This window comes from Melozone crissalis, unplaced genomic scaffold (genome assembly GCF_028551555.1).
Source record: "Melozone crissalis strain CALT ecotype California unplaced genomic scaffold, PUWL_Pcris_2 ptg000014l_1, whole genome shotgun sequence".
In the NCBI taxonomy this organism is placed as follows: domain Eukaryota; kingdom Metazoa; phylum Chordata; class Aves; order Passeriformes; family Passerellidae; genus Melozone; species Melozone crissalis.
Genome location: NW_026535792.1, coordinates 14,822,163 through 14,842,022, shown reverse-complemented (window position 1 = coordinate 14,842,022; position 19,860 = coordinate 14,822,163). Strand labels below are relative to the sequence as shown.

Here is a 19,860-nt window from a genome sequence, read left to right as displayed (position 1 = left end):
CTAAGTCATGCCTGAGAAACAAAACTTACTTGTAAGTAGAAGTACAGAAAGTAAACATCAGGGTTTATGCATTGCTTCACAGCATTAAAAAAAAAATCTTTTAGAATTTGTTTTCCCTGATAGAATGATACTAGTTAGCCATGGAATACTCCAAACAGGTAATGGGATTCTGTAGGAATAACTTTAAAATAGTAGAGCTATACTATGCGTAAATCTACATGCTAGAACACTACCTAGATTTTTGGAAGATTAGGTGTCACAGGTAAACCAGCCCACCACAAAGAGCCAGGAGAGAAATCTACCCCTCCTAGCTGTACTGAGTAATTCCAATGGATCCACACTGGAGTTCATCATTTCAGAAGCCCTGCTTGCTGTAGATAGCTCCAACTCACTCCACAAAGGACTCCTACTACACATATGAACATATGGCAGAATCCAGCTGTCTACTTACACAGAAAAAATAAAATCAAAACTGTTGGGTACACATAAATGCATTTCAGAAATAATAAGGTACTACAATAAGCTTTATTATTTTAAAAACGGTTTTATTCTGTATATTTAGAAACGTGTAATTTTAATAACTGCAGAGAAAAAAAAAAATCAGCCACACCTGAATAGCTAATAACTCATTAACAGAATGCAGTGGTATATTATCTAAACAGTAGTAGTGCCATTGTGCCGTAATAAATTGTCTATTAGTAAAAAAATACATTTCAGGGCACATAGTACAGCATCCTTATGACAAATTACAGTAGGGATACTTTTCAAGAATTTAATCAAAGTAGAGAATTCCGAGTTATATTCTTTAAATGCAGCACTTTAAAAGGTAACAACTTTGTGCATTTTTAAAAAATGTCCTCGTTCGTATATTGTAGAAATGCTGCTTTATTGCTGCAGATGTCAAAGTTCAAGGCTCAAAAGGTATGAGAATACAAAGATATCCTTAAGAAACTTTGTTTGTTTTTATATATATTTATATATATAAAAAGGTAAAGCTTATAAAAGTTAATTTACAAACCAAAAACAAAAGTGGTATGCACGCATTATATACAAGCGGTCTATAACATCTATAAATTTTCAAATGCATAGCAGAAAACATACCATCATTTTCTTCTGGTTCTCTTCTGGCTGATGAACACAAACAACGCTCCTTCTCTAAACCAAACTCAATTTTTTTGTTGTTGTTCCCCCCCACCCCAGTCTCTCATGATATAATATCTAAGTAAGCACAAAAGCCATACAAACTTAATACAGAGAACTATGAGAGCTAAGACTATTAAAAACATGAGGGTAAGGCATCCCTGCTGGTTAATAGGTCTGTAATAATGTGGTTAATTTACAAATCCACAGAGGCATCTGAACCATAGTCATCCCACATGCTTTTCCCCCTCCCCTCTGTTCTCAGGACAATGTTTCCATACACAGCAAGTAGATGTGTTTGCATTACCTCTCAGCAGAGGAAAACATCTAAACTGTGCTACCCCAAGCTGACTGCCATTTCCTTGGACACGTACACCAAAAGTCATTTAAAAACCAGAGACCAAAAGGTAGTCTTGTGAGTTAAAAACACACAGTTGCAAAAATGCAGGCCAAAATCTGTGGTTTTGACACTGGAGTATGAAACAAATTTAGTTCCTCTGTGTATAGTTTCATTGGTACTTTCAGATAACAACAAAATACTAATAGTGTCCTTTAACACAGAAAAAAAATAGAAACAACAAAAAAGAAACAAAAAACCCAACACAAAAGAACAACCAAACCAAAGCATACAGAACCTGCAAAACCCCACCTTGTTCCCCTGTACACTCCCTGCTTGTGGCATGTATTGTGACCATGGTTCAAAGAGTGTACTTGCTAATTCATTGTTAGTTAAAGCAAGATGCTTAAACACTAAGATCCATTATCACTTATAGAACAGTTAATACTTGATAGAGTGGTTCAGTTTATATGTAAGGTCCATCTCAGTTTCATATTATTTACTCAGTCAGCTAACTTAATATTTAGAAGTGGTCAATTAGGACTGAGACACAGTTTGCTCCAACAAGATAGTTTGGATCCCCGGGAAGAGACTTGTTCTGCCAGGTTTTGGGGTCACCTGTGGGAGGAAAACACAATGCTGGTGTTTAGTATCTGCTGTCACACAGTGCACATCTTGAAACAACCAAGCTTTTGGACAGGAGCTTTTAAGTTCTGAAGCAACACCTCTTTTGGTTTTTTGGTTTTTTTTCTTTGTTCCTGTTTTGTCTGATGGTTTAAAAACCCTGCAGTTTGCATGTTCTTAATAAAAAATATCCCTTCATTTTCATATCACATAGGATAAGGTCAGTTATTCAAAACATATTCTGTGGCATTCAGGAACTGGTAAATATCACTCATACTACTCTACAGCACCAACACAGTGCTTTTCATTTGAGATTTATTAACAGTGAATCAGGTGTTCACTGCTTCCTTCCTAAACTGCCATTGACAAAAAAAAGAAAAAAGAAAGAAAAAAAATTTTAGAAGCTAATGTGGGCAAGATGCATTTGAAGTGTCTTGAGACAGTTCTGAGCACAGATGAGGCAAATCAGAAGTCATGTTGTAACTAAGCACTATGACACATTGGTAGTTTTATTTTCTATTATTAAAATAATTGCAGACAGGATTGTAGTCATTTTGCAGCTACATCCAGTATATGTTTAAAAGCCTGAAATACTAAAAGTATTCCAGTTAACTGGTACATAAAAATCTTTACAACAGAGCTTATCTGCTCATGATCAAAGGTTCTGGGTAAGAATCTGTTACAGCAGGTCATCAGCTGCCATTTCACCAGACCAAAGGTTACACTCCCTCTGCACAGTCAATTGTCTCTCAAGTGGAGACAGTATTCTTCATTTACCCACCTACAATCACTACCAAGTGTTGCCACTACACAAAAGGTGTGACCATCCCACTATGGTAGAAAGTGGAAAATGCACTGAAGTTCTCTTCAGCCTTTCAGATATATGACATAAATAGCTTGGCCAAATACCTCTGCCTTGAGGAGAAATTATAACAAGCTAGAGAACCCAGTCACACACCTGAGACCTCAGTATTAAGTGAGAATAATACAAATTCCACATAATTTTCTTGAACTCATGAAAACATAATGAGTACACAATGCACTGAGTGATGGCAACATCTAACGTAGTGACAAAGAATAGAAGTGGCCAGTGTACAGTCAGAGAACACAAACAAATTTACTGCAACCAGCTGAGACTGCTTATTTCAGTCAAAAACCTCAATAATGCTGGAGAATTTTTCCTTTTATAGATTGAGGAAATTGCATTCCAAACTCATATGACCAAATGTATTAAAAGGGCAGAACAGGACTGTAAGACGGTCGGGTCCTAGTCTTGCACATGAGACAGGCAGACTTGTTTCCAACCTTTCCTTCTAAATCCATAGTAAGGATACATAGCTATTGAGGATGTTATTCCCATATTTTCCCATACAACTGCTTTGAAAAGGAAAATAAAGAGATCACTCAGTATTTTTTATGTTCTAATCAATGTGGCCATAAAAGGCAATTTTTTTTCCCAGTCAGCTTTAATACCAGAATCAGTTAAGCTTTTGCAGGGGTTTGACAGTAAAATACCAATGTATGAGGCTTAAATGTGGCAGAAAGGATGTTAGTAAGTGCAAATGAATGTCACTTTTAGGACAGAACATGGATACATTGAGAAAAGATGAGGTAGAGCAGACGACTGAAGAGAGAAAAACCCCAGAATTGTATAAATTGTTATAATAAAGCCACCCCAAGAATCAGAGTCCCATAACCAACTAATTTAGAAAGAGAGAAAACAATTATTTATTTAAGACACAGTATGGTCTACTTACATATCATAAGACAGAATTGCCTAATTTTTAAGTTTGTCTCAAAAGAGCAATGTTATGATATACATCCCATTTCAGATTAACAGAATGTGGTGTTATATTTACAGTACAGAAAGTGTTAGGGTTTAAATATACACGCTCTTGCTTTCACCCACACATGCACGCACACACACATCCCACTTTGGAAAGGGAGGAAAATGTCTCAGTAACTTCAATTATTGTTTAGATCATTTGAGTCCTCTCCCTTCACTTCAAGTAAGTTCATGAACAGGTGCTATTAGTTACAAAGGAAGTGCTGTGTTGGTTTTGTACATAGTTGTCATATCTTTTGGGACCCTAATGTTTATGAGCCCGTGTTTTAACATGGCCATGTATACACACATTGTTAAATAGATGCATGCAACACATGCATAGAATATCTTATAAAAAACAACTAAAAATTATTGCCATTAATACCTCTAGATTATTGATTCCCCATGAAGGGGATTGATGCTTTAGTCTTTCAAAGCATCAGTGCTTTGGTGTTGACAGTGATAGATACATTAGTGACAGAGGATATGCGTACATGGTGGCTTAAATGCTGTATACAGAAATACATTTTTCACTCAGTACTCAGATCACATGTGCACATTAATGGCTTGAATCTTCCACCATAAATTTTGAAAGTAGCTGAATTAAATCTTAAGACTTTTTCCCCAGATGTGCAAACATTCCTTTTTAAATCTCTGTAACCTCACAGCCGTTTCATGAAATTGCTTGAAACTTGCCCGGAATTCTCAATTAGGCTCCTCACTGACAATTCCAGCCAATACATTCTCTCCCTCATCCCAGAAAGCCACAGTGAGGTAAAAATGAACAGGTAAATAAAATTGCAACCTAGTTGCAACTTTTACTATCAACCAGAGACTTCTGGATAAAGGCAGTAGAGGAGAGATAGGTAGGAGCAAGCAAGAAAAGTCTTTTGGAAAAACCAGCTACATTAGAATAAACTGTAAATGCTTTTACTGCACACTAAAGTTTTCTTAAATGACCGAATTGTTAGCATCAACTTGCACACATGGAAACAGTTAACAAGCGTTAAATCATGATTTATGAGCATGCAGATTGTTAAGATTTGCCAGAGTCCTATATGGTTAATTAAGCAACAGACAAACACCAGTTATGTTACAAAGGCCAATCAGAGGTACATATTCATTTCCTCTCAATTTTAGTGCGACTATCATTTCAAGTGTATTCAGCTGCAGCAGTCCTCAAGAAAGAAGACAGAATAGAAAAATACGGTAATATTGAATAGACTGGAGATATTACTCTTTTTCTGCTATCATGGTTCTAGCTATGAATTTGCACCATGAGTAAATGTAAGAAAGACATTTGTAATGAAAGTGAAATGGGAGAGTTTGACACAAATACAATGATTGAGTTTTTATATTACACAGCATCACCTTTAGCCAAAATTACTTAAATTATACGATAGCACCCAAAAGCCCCAAAAGGACAGAGGGAGGACAGCATACCCGACGAGGAGTCGGAGGATTTTAGAGCAAAAGACCAACCATCAGGGGTCATAGACGCACAGTGTGGCAGGCGCAGCTCCACTGGCTTCAGGAATTTTAGTCCATGAGGCCCACACATTACCAAGGGGCTAAGAAGTGTTTCACCTGCAGTTAAGAGAAAGAAAAATCTCTGAAAAATACTGACTTGTGAAATACATTCAAAGTGTTACACAATTACACGGCAGAGCTACTCAGTAACTCAATTTAGAGAAAAATATGAACATTTAGATCTGTCAGTAAAGAAAAGCACAAGACAGTTTCTCACTCAAGTGACTTTTCAATAGAACACACTACACTCTCAAAATAAGAACCGCTGAAATATATTAAGGTTACTTTCATATTCTGTTTTGTTCTTGTTAGAAAATAATGGTATTAAATAACAGAACAACGTACAGTTCCAGCTGTTACCTTTCTCTTTATCCAAAGGTGGAAGTATACTGTTGTCTCTGCAGACTTTGAAATATATTTCTTGCTCTATTCCCTCTGGAATGGCTCCTTGTGGTATAATAATACTAACTCCAGTCTCTATGGAGCTCAATACACCACCATTGCTGTTAAATACACCTCTTGCTGTGGCTACAACAGTGTGTCCATCTTCCTCCTCCTCATCCTCAAGTGCTGTAGGGCTGAAAAGACAGAAAGCCTAGCAGTTTTATCATTATTTCCTTCCTGAAACTCTCTGGCAAAAAACCCAACTCTGCCCTAAAAAACCCCAAAACAAAGAAAGGAACCCCTCAACAAACAAAAAACCCCAAATCTTACATGCCCTGAAAACCTTCAGCAAGTAGTTAAAGCAAGAATTCAGACCACCTGAATCTTGTGTTCCCAAGTGCCTGCTTCTGGCATTATACAGAAAGAGCTTACCCCAGCTACAGATTCAGCTTCATAAAAGTAAATGCAACTAACAAAGTTTTTTTTAGCCCAAAATCCCATTCTGAATTTAATACCAGAAGAAATAACAATTTTTACTTAAGTAACACTGAACCCTTCTACTTACATATAGAAAACAAAGCTTGTAAAAATTAAAAAAGAAAATTACACACATTTTTCCAGGTTGCCAGGCTATAACTGAAGAGAAATTTGTAACTTAAAGGTACCTTGATGAAGTTTTCAGAACAGTCTCAAAAGAATTTCGCTCAAAGAACCAGTAACTCCAAAATGTAGCAGTCTACAGAACTACCTAGCATAAAACATTTCTCAGGTGCTTAACATCATGTAGGATAAACAGCAAAATTTTAAGTCTGGTTCACACATTATTATTATTATCCTGAAATAAAATATTAATAAAACACTGTTCTGCAAAAGCAAAGAGCTGAAGATTGTAACATATCTGTGGCTCTTGACATAGTTCTTAAACATTAAAGCATATTGGACAAGCACAAGCCGCCATTAAGCAGCTGCTGGTTTGTCTCACAGTAAAGAGCACCAATATGAAACTGCAGAAGTTACCTTCCCTTTTCACAACTATTTTTAAAGTATCCCTTATTCATCTGTCCCATGAGGTCTCTCTAAGCACACAATGAATACAATTTGGCGCAACAGTTATCTTTAGAAATTAATTCCTTTTCTGGAAATAGATTGCCAGGACAAGTTATTACTATCTACTAGAAAATTTATAACTTAGTATGAGAAATAGGAAGTAAAAGCCATGCCACTTTCTAATAACCGAATGCAAGACAGTACAGGGACATAGAACATATTGTAATACCTATCCTTCGGCAGAATTTAGAATCATAGCATCAATCTTTCAACTATTACATGAAAAGAAAGTGGAAGCAGAATTAAAAAAGCTGTATTTTTCACAGGTGACCTATAGATGCACAAGTGGAAAGAGAAGAAGCAGCAGCTCACCTTACAGGAATGGCTTTAGGCACAGCATTGACATTATTTGGTTGATATTTAGGCTTGTCGACCTGTACAGCATAGGTGTCCATTCCACTCTCAAAGTCGGGGGGCTGCGATGAGCTGTGTGCTTTCAAAATTGGTTGAGGAGAATTTGAAGATTTTGATGGCAACTCTGGTTTATGCTGAGCTTCATTTGGCAAGAGATTGTGGTTGAATTTAGGACTTTCAAACTTGCGCTCAAAGGGCCGCGCGGCGCTCGTGTAAGGTTTGGTTGAGAAGCGGTTGTAGGAAGGAGTGACTGGTTTCTGAATCTGCTCAGTTCCATTCACAGGGCCTTTGTCAGGGAAGCTTTTCTGAGGGTAAAAAGTGGACTGCACAGTGTCCTCTCTAGAGGATCTGAAAATTGCCGACTTATTCTGAGGTGGAGGAGGGTCAGACACAGAGTTAACTGCAATGAAAATGAAAATACTTGAACTTGTCAGTAACCAGAAATGTCTAAAGGCATAAAAAAACCACATTAGTCAATTCTTAATCTTCAGTATAAAATACATACAGGTTCAGCTTTGCTCTCTTACATCATTTGTCCTCCTCTTGCCTTTTGCACATTATCTAGCATTTCATTAAACATGCTGGAGACAACAGTATGACCTTTCAATAAAAAGGTTAAGACCCATTTATATCATTATTAAACCCCCAGAAAACCAGTACTGAAATACCATTGTGTACTTGCACAAACCAGAAAATTCAATTGAACTAGGCAACTCCCTCAATATGAAAGTGAAAACAACTTTTTCTTTTGTTTTTAGAAGCCTTCAACTATTACTCATGTCAGAAGAATTCTGGTCCAAAGCACAGGTAGTTTTACTTCATCTTTGCTGAGACAGTACATGTACTACTAACACCTGGAAGCTTCATTGTTTCAGACAGAATCACAAAATAATTTCATAAAACTCAATTTCACTAGAGTAAAAAACTATTTTCAATAATAATTATTCCACATTTCAGTTATAGAACAAAATAGCTACACGTGTAGACAGGCTGAAGCAACCCCACAAGCACCTGAGAAGCAATGGCTGTTCCCACAAAGGTGAGCTTTGTAACTGCTCACCTTCAGAAAGTGCAGGCTTGTGGTGTGCTGGGAGAGACAAGACAGGGCTATTAATTGACTGTGGCTGTGTGTATTGGACTGAAGGAGCAGGAGGAGGAGTTGTAACTTGAGGGATTGGCTCATAGCGTTTTTCACCAACAGGTCTGTCCATTGATTCAGTATCAGTTGGTTTCCCCCTGTTGAAATAGAATTAAAAAACAAACATTTGACTGCTCAGTTTCCTCACAGCTTCTGCATTCACTGCTATTTTTTGTCTTCTATGATCACCTGATTTCAGTCTTTTCCTATAAACATTAAAACATTATTTTCTTGAATAGCCTGTCTCAAGTATAAAAACATTTATTGATAAGCACAAGAGATTCAGACAACATTGACCTTTAGAAGATTAGTAACACAAACCAAGGCAAACGAAAGGCAGATGACATTTCAGGTGTATTTGCATAATTGCCTATTAGATATTAATTTTTCAACTTCATTTGGAGTAATTTCAATGAAAGAACGTTCTCTAATTTCATGGGTTTTCAAAGGAAAAATGTCAATCCACTTGTTTTTGGGGATGTTTTTGAAAAGCCTAATTAGCCAACAGGACAACGGATTTTAGTATAACTTCTTTAAATACACCTAGTATTTGAACAATGCCATCTTAATTAGAAATGTAATCAGCTTAAGCTTCACTAGCTTTATGTGCATAGCGTATTTTAACTTTAAAATCTTATTTTCAAAACATTTTTCTTATGCTAGAAATGTTTATCCACAGGTTTACTTCAGAAAATGATTGATTTCACAAACACCTGTAATTTTGGACCGCAATATGTTTATTGCGCTTAACTTCCAGAATTTGTGTTTCAAATTTTAGTGCACATAATGCCTGTGATGAAATGTAACAGTGAGAGGACACCTGAAAACATCCTCACATCAACAACAGTCTTACCACTTGATGTTCCTTTTCAAGTAGTCATAGCTAGTGTAAGAGCCAAGAAATCTAGGTGATGGCAAAGCAAACAGCAATAGAAGAATGAAAGAAAATAGTCATTCTATCTTGAGCATATTATTTCTTTACACTGTATGTTAGTCCTAGCAGCTGTCATATGACAAGGTTGTTGAAACAGACACTATTCACAGAGAGGTTTCTGACAAAACCTTTACCATATGCATGTGCACAATGATCACAAATTCAATATGAGATTCAGTCAGTGAATTAGGAGGTAGTCAACATCTTGGATTGGCAGATATTAAAAGTAAGAATGAGAGTACACTAAGGCATTTGTTACAATCTGCATAAACAAAGTTATTCAATACATCAAAAGAAATTAACAACCTCACACATGTTCTAATTTGAAACAACTTCTTCAGTCAGAGCATTCACAGCATGACAGCACTTCTGTATTGCACTGCAGATATGTACTGAGGGCACATTCATAGCAACTGTTTCTCCAGCACTGTCAGTTCATTCAAGAGCCCACACCATAAAATGCTTCTGGTTGTGTTTTACAGGATCTAAAAGGACATCTTAGAACTGTTCACAAATACTGGGAGAGACAGAGAACCAAAAGTACACTGATAGCTTCCCTTGATTTTTGACACTTGCCTTGCTTTCATGTAGCAAGAAAATACATTGTACATGAGGACAGCTTTCCCTCACTCCTTCACTTTCTGTATACTCTTAAATATATAACAGGCAACAATTCTAGACACCAACCACCTTGGTGCTTCAGAGGAGTAGGCTATGAAACTAAGAAAAGGCTGCTAACTTTTGAAAGTCTGCTTGATCACCACATGAATGAGAAGATCAGTGATCTAAACGGCATTTGTATGAACGTATCTCTAAAACCAGAGCTGCAAAAAATATTACTTTAGATCTGTCTCAAAGCTTCCATTCACACTGATTTTGTCTAAAGCCAGCAACAGGAGTCATTACTGCATGCTCACTCCCTGTTGCCTTTATTCCAGGTGGGTAGCAGCTGCTCTCTCAGAGTGCCCATCTGAAATTACTGCTTCCCAGAGGGAGACAGGAACCAGGGAGGGCAGCCCTGAGAAAGCCCACAGGAAAAACCCAACCCTGCACACTGCATGGCAGCATCCCAGGGAATGAATAAATGGGGAAGGGTTATCCTTTTGATGAAGGGAGGAGAGCACAGAGCTGTGTTTAGTGTGAAGCACGTTCTGTCACAGGCTCCTGAGCATGGCTCAGGCACAATCCCATCCCCACGCTCAGAACCAAAGTGATCCACAGCACAGTGATCCCTTACAGCTTTTAAGTGTGTACATGAAGTTCCCTTAATTATTAATAGGCTGGTTTTTAACCTATTTCCCACTTCCTCTTCATTACAAAATTGTTACTTTAATTTGAAAGGAAGCAGAAATGAACCAGTGGGACCCAGCCTGTGGGTGCAACAGCAACCACTGTGCTGACATTCAATAGACTCCAGCTCACAGACACTCAGCAGTCTGGATGTGCTCCCCACTGCCTCCTCAGCTGAGCTGCAGCTGCTCATGTGAGTACTCTTAACCTACTCAGTACAGAAATCTGCAGTTACCTCACTCTGCAGCATGTCAAGCTAAAGCAGGTAACTACACTGAACCAAGCAGCAACAAATCCACTACTCAGCCATATGCATATCTGCCTCAAATTGCTTCAATGAGATCGCCCTCCATTTACAAGCTCTACTATTTTCTCACATCAAGAGAAACTATCCCTTATTCTACAGTTCCTGACAACTGTAACATGCAGATATGACATTATCCCTACAAAGCAGCTTTAGCAATGGCATAAATTTCCTAAATTATGAAAATAAACCCCCAACAAAATAAAAGAGTAAAACAATTTGTAGTGGGAAAAATATGTACTGTCACCATACTTACTCAGTGGCAAAGAACTTTACATAATTTGATGTTTCACATTAATATTTAACTCCAAGAAAGTTGTAGCTATTGCTCATGAATAAATAAAATCTGTCCTCTGTACCCAGAATACATTATACGGATTATTCAGAAGCAAGAGATTGCATAATCAACAGTTGCTGTATAATCCAAATTTAGTCCTGTTTATTTTTAGAAGAGTTTATTCACAGAGTAGCAATTACCATAGAAATTCACTGGGAAAAAAGATTAATACTGAGCAAGTCACAGGAACAATGTGGAAGCTGGTGAAAGAGAGTCCTAAACACGAATGCCTTCTCAAGACAGCAGTTGGTTTGTGTTTCCACACAAGGACACTGCAGAGTACTAGAGCCAGTACTGCCCAACTGAGCAGAAGCCTTGTTTATCTCTTTCCACTTACATTAATATTTTAGTATTTGTCTATTTGCACTGGACTACCCTGGGTAAATTTTCTTTCCCATGTCTGTCCCTTCCTGTTAAGGGTTACATTCTTTCACAAAGCAAAAACACAACACATGTTTGTCCCGTACGATACATGAAATTGTCAGCCTTAAAACCAGTATTACCTTAGTCCTCTCTGTTGCAGTAAGAGGTGACCTTCCCATACATACAAGCCCTGAAGTTATACACTAACTCACTAGCAAAACACAACTGAGCAGCCAAAAAATACAAGTGTCACAGCAAACAGAAGCAGTAGGTAGAAATATGGAACAATCTCTCTCAACCATGAGCTGTTCTGCACCAAAAATTCAATAGTTGTGTCTGTCTCTCATGCTTTTCACCATGGCAACACTGCAGATTAACAAATGTACAAGGAAAGCTTTTGACACTCTCCATCTGAAGAATTTTACAGCCCTCACAATTACTTCTCCCAAAGCATGACTTGGATTATCAATGGCAACACAGTCCACGCCTACAGACCAAAATGGATCATCTGTAGATAACACTGGGTTTTGTATGTGAGAGTGGAATCTTGAAAGTTACTGCTATGAGCCAAGTCAGGACAGTTTTCTTAGGTCTGTCCTATCATGCCCAGAGAGAACAGCTAAGCTCTCATCTTGCCAACAGAAAACACCGGGCAAGTGAAAAGGAAGGATAAGAAGCACCCTTGCCTGAGAATCAGAACTGGTTACAGGTATCCAATACAGATATCATTAGGGAAAAAAAAAAGTGAAATTTTTAAAATCTATCAAGCTTTTTGGAGTATTCCAACATTCTCAGGTCACAAAGACAGACACTGGAAGATCACAGATATTATAATGAAATAATAAACTAGTTGGCTGAAGTTTTATAAAGATCTCATTTACATTAAAACTGCCAGATTTTCAGCCTGACTTGAATAGTCCATGTATCAAGCAGGAATACAACCAAAGCTTCCAAAAATTACCCAATTTTCAGGCTGCATGCAGCAAGCCAAGGTAGCTTTTCACAGTAACATCTACAAACATCTTGTTACAGTTTCAAAACAAATTTACAGAATCAAAACAAATTTAGGTAACTGTGGAGAGTATTCAAAAAGTTTGTGTAAGTATCCTCCAAAACACCCAGCTCTTTACCTGCACTAAATTTGTGTATGAGCTTTCACACAATTTCTGTATCAAAATGTTCCAAATCAAGGAAGCAAAACAATACAGGAAACAGATGTTTCCATCATCAGATTAAATTCTGGCCTCAGCAATATTCCCTAAAGGCTCAGTTTCCTAATGTCAAACATGGCTAAAGTGCACAAGAACAAATGCATGCAGAACTGGAATAAATCAAAACCTTTGTTTTGAAAGATGTGTAAGCACTACTGTATTAGACTAAGAAAATATTTTGTTATGTGCTGCTTATGATCATAAACAGAACACAATCCATGATCTTGATGAGGCAATTGATTTACTTGCCCCAGTAAGTCCACGGTGACTCCAAATTAAGTGGGAGTGTTGATTTGCTGGAGGGTAGGAAAGCTCTGCAGAGGGATCTGGAAAGGCTGGACCAGTGGGCTGAGGCAAACTGTGTGAGGCTCAGCAAGGCCCAGGGCTGGGTCCTGCCCTTGGCTCACTCCAACCCCTGCAGTGCCACAGGCTGGGGCACAGGGGCTGGAAAGCTGCAAAAGGCCCTGGGGGTGCTGGTCAACAGCAGCTGAACATGAGCCAGGTGTGCCCAGGCGGCCAAGAAGGCCAATGGCACCTGGCCTGTGGCAGCCATGGCGTGTCCAGCAGGACCAGGGCAGTGACTGTCCCACAGGGCTGGGCACTGCTGAGGCCACACCTCAAGGGCTGTGTCCAGTTCTGGGCCCCTCACTGCAAGAAGGACATCGAGCAGGTCCAGAAAAGGGCAACAGGGCTGGGGAAGGCTCTGGAGCAGAAATCTTGTGAGCTGCAGCTGAGGGACCTGGGGGGCTCAGCAGAGACATTATCAGTCTACAACCCACTGAAAGGAGATTGTAGCCAGGTGGGGGTCAGCCTCTTCTCCCAGGCAAGAAGTGACAGGATAAGGAGGAGTGACCTCATATTGCACCAGGGGAGTTTAGGTTGGATATAGGGAAATATGTCTTTACTGAAAGGGTTATCAGACATTGGAACAGGCTGCCCAGGAAGCCAAGGAGTCACCATCTGTGGAGGTGAAAAGATGTGTAGATGTGGCACTTAGAGACTGATTTAAGTGATGGACCTGGCAGTGCTGGGTTATGGTTGGGCTTGATCTTAGTGGTCTTTTCCAACCTAAAGAATGCTATGATTGTAAGTAAAAGTAATGTGAAGGCCCTGATACCGGCAAAAATGATTAATTTACCAAAATAAAATGTTATAGAGGAATGTGTTTGTAATTAAAGCTACATCTAAACAGAAACTTCAGACTTCACAAATAGAAAAATTCATTTCAGTACCAGAGGTCCCTGAACTCCACTGAACACAGGCAGAATTTCTGTTTTAGTCCCAGATGCCCCCCTCCTTTTTCAAATTTAAAAAACCCCAAGAACCCAAACTTACTTAGAATAATTGCTGAAATTCAGCTGGTTCTGTGAATGGATTGGTTTGGTGGGCTCAGAGTGATGGCTGGCAGGAACCTGTGCCGATGGCTTGTTTTCAAAACTCCTGCGATCGAAGTAGGAGAGCTGCTTGCGGTAATACTCCTCATCCTCCTCGGGGTCGTAGTGGTTGGAACGCACAATGTCTTCAGGTGGCTTCACTTGAGGTCTCTGTGGTTCTGGGGCCCTAACCAAGAACAGTAATACACAGTTGCCTTGCCCAGTTGAACAAGCATAGTGCCCAAATTACAATTCTATTTTGTAACCTAGCTAGTAATACAGTAATGTACATGTAATTATTGTAATTGCACTCCTTGCCTTTTTACCTACATTGCATGGGAATTAGACAGTTGTGACATACTATAAGGAAAGAAAATCCTTATTTCCCTTATACCTTACCTTTTCCCTTTTGTTTTGCTTTCTAATTAGCTCAATTTAAGACAGAAAAAAGTAGAACAAAGATACTTAAGTTCCTTCCTCAAAAATGCTGAGGAATTGTATCTTTCCCCCACCTCCCATCAATCAGACCCATGAGAACTGACTTCATGCCTGCTTTACTACTGATACACAAACCACACGGACACACTCCAGCTCCTCTCTGAAATTACCAATTTAAAGCATTAAGATGTGTTTCTGAATATTCTAAACTCATATTGAAAACTAAATTTAATCAGGTGTGCATCTACCTGTAGGTTGTTTTCTCGTGCTCATACTGGCTTTGAGAAGTTGGTTTTGGACCACTCACACTTGTGAGTGCAGGCTTAGGTGCTAGTTCTGGAGGCTGTAAAGAAAAGCACAGCATATTCTCTTAAATTCTAACATTTAGAAAGATAAAGCACTTTATGATTAAGAAAACTAAGACTACCTTCCCTTCCTCCAAAAGAAAAAACAAGTACTAGCAAAAGAAGAATTATAGGAGCTTCCAGGATAACAAGACCCCTGGCAGTTTTTTCACAAGAAGTGTTCAGGTTCTGCTTTTAAAACATATCACATTTAGGTTGCTGAAAGGCAATATTTTTGTTTCTGAGACAATATTTCACTTCTTGCAGTGCAGCCTCATTAGCAAAAAAGCAGGATCTAAAAAACTTAAATGACTTACCTTGACAGTTGATGTATCACTGGTGTCCTTCATTTTTTCCAAAGATGGGGATCTTCTCCTTTCAAATATCTTAACCCTACTTCGCACAGACTGTGGTTTCATGGCTGGATCCTCTTCTTCCTCAGCTAGAGATGGTGGTGTAGGCAGTGGTTTACTGTTGGAAGGCAAAACTTCTGGTTTGGTTTGTGATGAAGGGGGAGGAGGAAGAGAAACACCTGAAGTGCTATGAGAAGGTTCATATTGTCCAGCTTTAGCATTGTAAGCTTGAGGAGGACCTTGCTCATAGCCCCTTATGTGTGGATCAAAGTACTGCTTGGGTTCAGGAGAGCGAGATATGGCTGACTGGTATGGCTGAGCCTCTGCCTTGTATCGGCCGTGGGCGTCGTAGCCCACCGCGTGTTGATCTTCGTATCGCACTTGTGGTAAGCTGAAGTTCTTGGGGGCATGCTCATAGCGAGGTCTGCTCTCATAGCTCATGGCAGGGGGCTCCTCAAAACGAGGTTGTGCTGGGTAGTAGCTGCGTTCTGTGCTCTCTTCTAGATTTTGTCTGGAATCAAGATCCCTAGGAGGCTGGTTTTCATAAGCTGTTCTTGTTTGGTTATAGGGCTGTTTCTCCTCGTAATATGTCCAGTGCTCCTCGTAGGGAGGCACACGGTCATCATAATGTAGGCGAGGGTCATAACCACGAGAAAATTGATCTACATAGTTTGTGGAGTCATACCTATAGGTTGACTGTTCATAATCCCTACTCGGCTGTTTTTCTGCATACTGAGCCTGGGACTCATAGATCAGATTTGGGTCTCTTTCCTGTCTCTGTACTGGGTGATTCATTGCTGGCTGTTTTAAGACGTAGCTTTGTCTGGATGCATCTTCATTAATGTATGGATCCTTTCGGTACACCTGTTAGAGAGAGACACTTCTCAGCTAAAATGAAGAGTAACCTCAGCTGCAGTTGAAAGGTAGTATTTGAAACAAACCCAAGTTTTAAATATTGGCTTTAATTTTGTTTAAAAGCAGAATAGTTTGATGCAGATGTTTGCAACCAGAGGAAGCTGAACTTGGTGATTCAAGAGATCCCTTTTAGTTATATTTCTAAGAAAAACAGGTAAGTAGATTAGAAGAGAAAGACAAAGGTAATAGCCTCTTGTCTGGGGCTTGGTGCTCAGGAGGGCACACACACTTTTATTCAGAATGTGGAAAGAGTGGAAGTGAAATATATAAATACAGTAAGATAGTTCTAGCTTTGCTTAAAAAGTTGATAAAGTCACTCAACAAACTGGAGTCAACTTCATGATCAACAATTCAGCACGATTTAAATTTTAGGGAAGTAAGATTTTTCTCGAGGCCTCATTAACAGGAGAACGTTGACAAGCTAAGGAAGTCAAAGTAAAACGAAAATACAGAATGCAGCCTTTTTTAAAAAAGTTGTGTTTTGAGAAGTGAAAAGGATAGAGTTTGAAGCCATGCAGACAAAACATTACATGATGCTTTAGCAATTCAGATGAACTGGTTTTTGTAACCTGCATGATTCTCTTAGAAGAAAAAAAATTAAAAGGAATTCTTCAAATAAGGGCAAAACAAAGCTGATGTGCTAGCTTGATGTATAGCAGGAAATCAGCACAACAAGGTGGCACAGGTACCTTTGCTGGGTCTATATGCGGCGATAAGGATGATGGCTCTTGGTCTCTTAGTACTACATGAGCTCCCTCAGTACTCGCTGTTCTGGAGGGGCCCGCTTGTGGTTGGTAAGAGTTGTAAGGAGCAGCAGTAGGCTCCTCCAGTCTGACATTAGTTAGGTTTACATTAGCATTTACTGCAGAGGCTGATGAGGTTGCAGGGTTTGATTCAGGCGACGGGGAAAGGTAAGGGACTGCAGGTGAGGCTTCTGCTTTCTGTGAAGTGTTTAAAATATTTTAAATATACTGCTATTGAATCAATGTATGACTTTTTGATTTATATTAGAATTATTTAAGTGATGCTCTGACCAATGCAACTAGATGTAGAATGAAATGTACTGATAGTACCATGCACAAGCTCTTCCAAAAATTCATTAGGTTGAGGATTATGAAAGCAAAACATTTAATCAAAGTAGAATGGTACTTCAATCCCCCTCCTGTCAATGAGTCACTAAAACAGGCAGGGCAAGCTGATTCTCCAATTCACTGTAATGTATTGTTGCTGTTGACAGATTCTTGTATGTACACACAACACTGGTAAGCAGAATATAAATGGACAATTCTGATTCAAAAGAACTTGCAACCTGAAGTAAGTGTCTAGTGGTCAGTGTATAAAATGACTTTCTTACCGGCTGAGTAGTAGTTGGTTTAAATCCTGAAGAGTCTATTCTGAGATTTGGCTGTGGCTGAGCTTGAGATGCATAAGCAGGGTAAGTCTGAGTCTCATGATGCATTCCAGAAGAATCCTCTCGAACGGGTTCAGAGGAGCGTGTAATAGCAGATTCTGGAGGAGTCCCAACCTCATCATTCAGAGTTTCATCCAGTTCTTGATCAGTGTAAGCACCCCCTTCCGTGTCTGTGTCCTCATAGTCAGACGTGTGTCTGCTGTCTGTGCTGTACATGGAATACTCACTGCCGGGAGCGGAGAGGTAAGAAAGGCGGTCATCGTGTAAATCAAGATCATCACTTGTAGCACCATCTGCCTGTGGCAAACAGAATTGGGGTACACGTTTATTGAAATACCTTCTAAAGAACACCCTTACTCTTGCAATGTAGAACGTGGGAGTTTTATCAAATTCAGCATCAATATCATCACAGGGGACAGGAAATTAGGTTTCCATCACTGAATGTGTTGAGACCTAAAAGACTTATCTGCAGCCTAGCTCTTTGGAATAATTTTACTGAAGGACCAGATGGCTGTCAGAGTAAGGGGATAGTGCAGTGTTCACAGATATCAAAGTGCTTGGAAAAACAGAGAGCTGCACTTTTAAAGTGGTTTTATGATATCAGAATCATTAATTTGCAGGTACATATAAGGACCTAAGGTCTAATCCAGATCTAATTAAGAAACTCACAACAATTGCTGATTCATCATTTGCTTACTTTTAGTTGGCACTTCACTTGATAATAGTTCTTCAAGAGGATGTATCTAACATGCAGCTCAAGAAGGTTAAGTGGAGATTTAGTGGGGAACACAGAATACTAACTTGTGATTTAGCATGTGTTTTCTCACAACTGTTCTCAGAAAGGCCAGTAAGAACATGAATATGCCACTTGCTTTTATAATAATGAAAAACACATTCCATCATCAGGCATTCCCGGCCCTGAGAACCCATGCAGTGAAATTCCCAGAAGTTCTTTGACAAAAACCCATCCAATCCCCACAAAATCTTCACAGCATTACTATATCCTCCAGTTAACAATGCAAATAACCAAATGCTCCCTTACTGCACAGCTACATGCATAAGGACAAACTGTACAGCTCTCATTAACAGAGTAAGTGCTATAATGCAGTGACAAACCAGTTTTGAGCAGCTCACACAGCCAGGAGGCATTACTGCTTTAGATCTTCACAGAAAACCTCTCATGAATACTGTTTTGCCATTTCCCCCCCAAACATTATTTCTTACCTTTCCTTCTGAAACCCACACCAGTTGGTTCTGTTGTTGCTGAATTGCTTCCTTAAGAGCTCCATACCATCCTTCATTCATTGAATTCAAGTTAATGGTAGCTAGAAGTATAGCAGATGAATTTGACTTATGATTTCTGCAGAACTACAAGAAGGATCTGTACCATGAGTAATAAAAGCAATATAAACTAGTAGGTTAAAACTATGAGATCTAAACAGTGATGTAAAGTAGCATCCAAAGCAACCTTAAGGCCTGATGTGGTTTGGGACGTTTTATCCCACAGGGAACGCTGAATTAACAATAGCTTAGAATAAAGAGAGGCTTGAGTTTAGCCAGACTAAAACAATAAAGTTACATCATTTTCCTATTTATTCAAGTTTTGATTTTGGCTGATGATCCTGCAAAGCCACAAGACCTATTAGAAATGTCATTCTGATGTTTCAGATTGCTTTACATTTGAGCAGTCATGTGCAAATGATGCACACACCAATTAACTACTGGTTGTTGAATGGCAAAGCCTGAGCAAGTCTGTCACTGCTTGACCTGCTCCATTTGCAGAAAATTCTGGAGGTAGAAGCTTCTCTCATCTTGCCTCCCCTTTCCTCTCAGCAATTCTAATCCAGTCTGTCTGTTACTTACTTGTGAAGAGGTGGTGATTATTTTTGCGGAGCTTGTGAGCTCTCTCATACAGCTTCCTGGCACTTTTTCGTGACTCTGGGCACAACCTCATCCTCATGGTCTTTACTCCCTGCTTAGAGTCAGGGTTTAGGAACACTACAATTGGATACCACTGGGCATAATTCAGACGGTCCACTGCATTGGGGGTGACATCTAACAAAGCATGTTTGTCCTGCAGTGACAAGAGGGACAGAGGCAAGAAAGTGAATCATTTATGTCCTAGATGAATTTTTTTAACATATTCCA

At 39.1% G+C, this 19,860-nt stretch overlaps 1 protein-coding gene across 6 annotated transcripts in view; it reads right to left on the bottom strand.

Annotated features, from left to right (window-relative positions):
- Positions 1-524: 524 nt before the first annotated feature.
- TJP1 (tight junction protein 1) overlaps positions 525-19,860 on the bottom strand; it is a 155,333-nt gene continuing 135,997 nt past the window's right edge. For 3 of the 6 annotated variants that reach the window (XM_054272373.1, XM_054272370.1, XM_054272375.1), the window contains 13 exons: positions 19,576-19,786; positions 18,937-19,037; positions 17,656-18,009; positions 16,991-17,242; positions 15,351-16,250; positions 14,938-15,032; positions 14,214-14,438; positions 9,293-9,343; positions 8,362-8,537; positions 7,260-7,701; positions 5,817-6,034; positions 5,370-5,513; positions 525-2,095 (listed from right to left, as the gene is read on the bottom strand). In XM_054272373.1, the coding sequence (XP_054128348.1) occupies positions 2,001-2,095; positions 5,370-5,513; positions 5,817-6,034; positions 7,260-7,701; positions 8,362-8,537; positions 9,293-9,343; positions 14,214-14,438; positions 14,938-15,032; positions 15,351-16,250; positions 16,991-17,242; positions 17,656-18,009; positions 18,937-19,037; positions 19,576-19,786 (3,264 nt within the window). In that variant the 3' untranslated portion in view covers positions 525-2,000. The remainder of the gene's footprint in view (positions 2,096-5,369; positions 5,514-5,816; positions 6,035-7,259; positions 7,702-8,361; positions 8,538-9,292; positions 9,344-14,213; positions 14,439-14,937; positions 15,033-15,350; positions 16,251-16,990; positions 17,243-17,655; positions 18,010-18,936; positions 19,038-19,575; positions 19,787-19,860) is intronic. The other 3 variants (XM_054272372.1, XM_054272374.1, XM_054272376.1) reach the window with 3 other exon arrangements.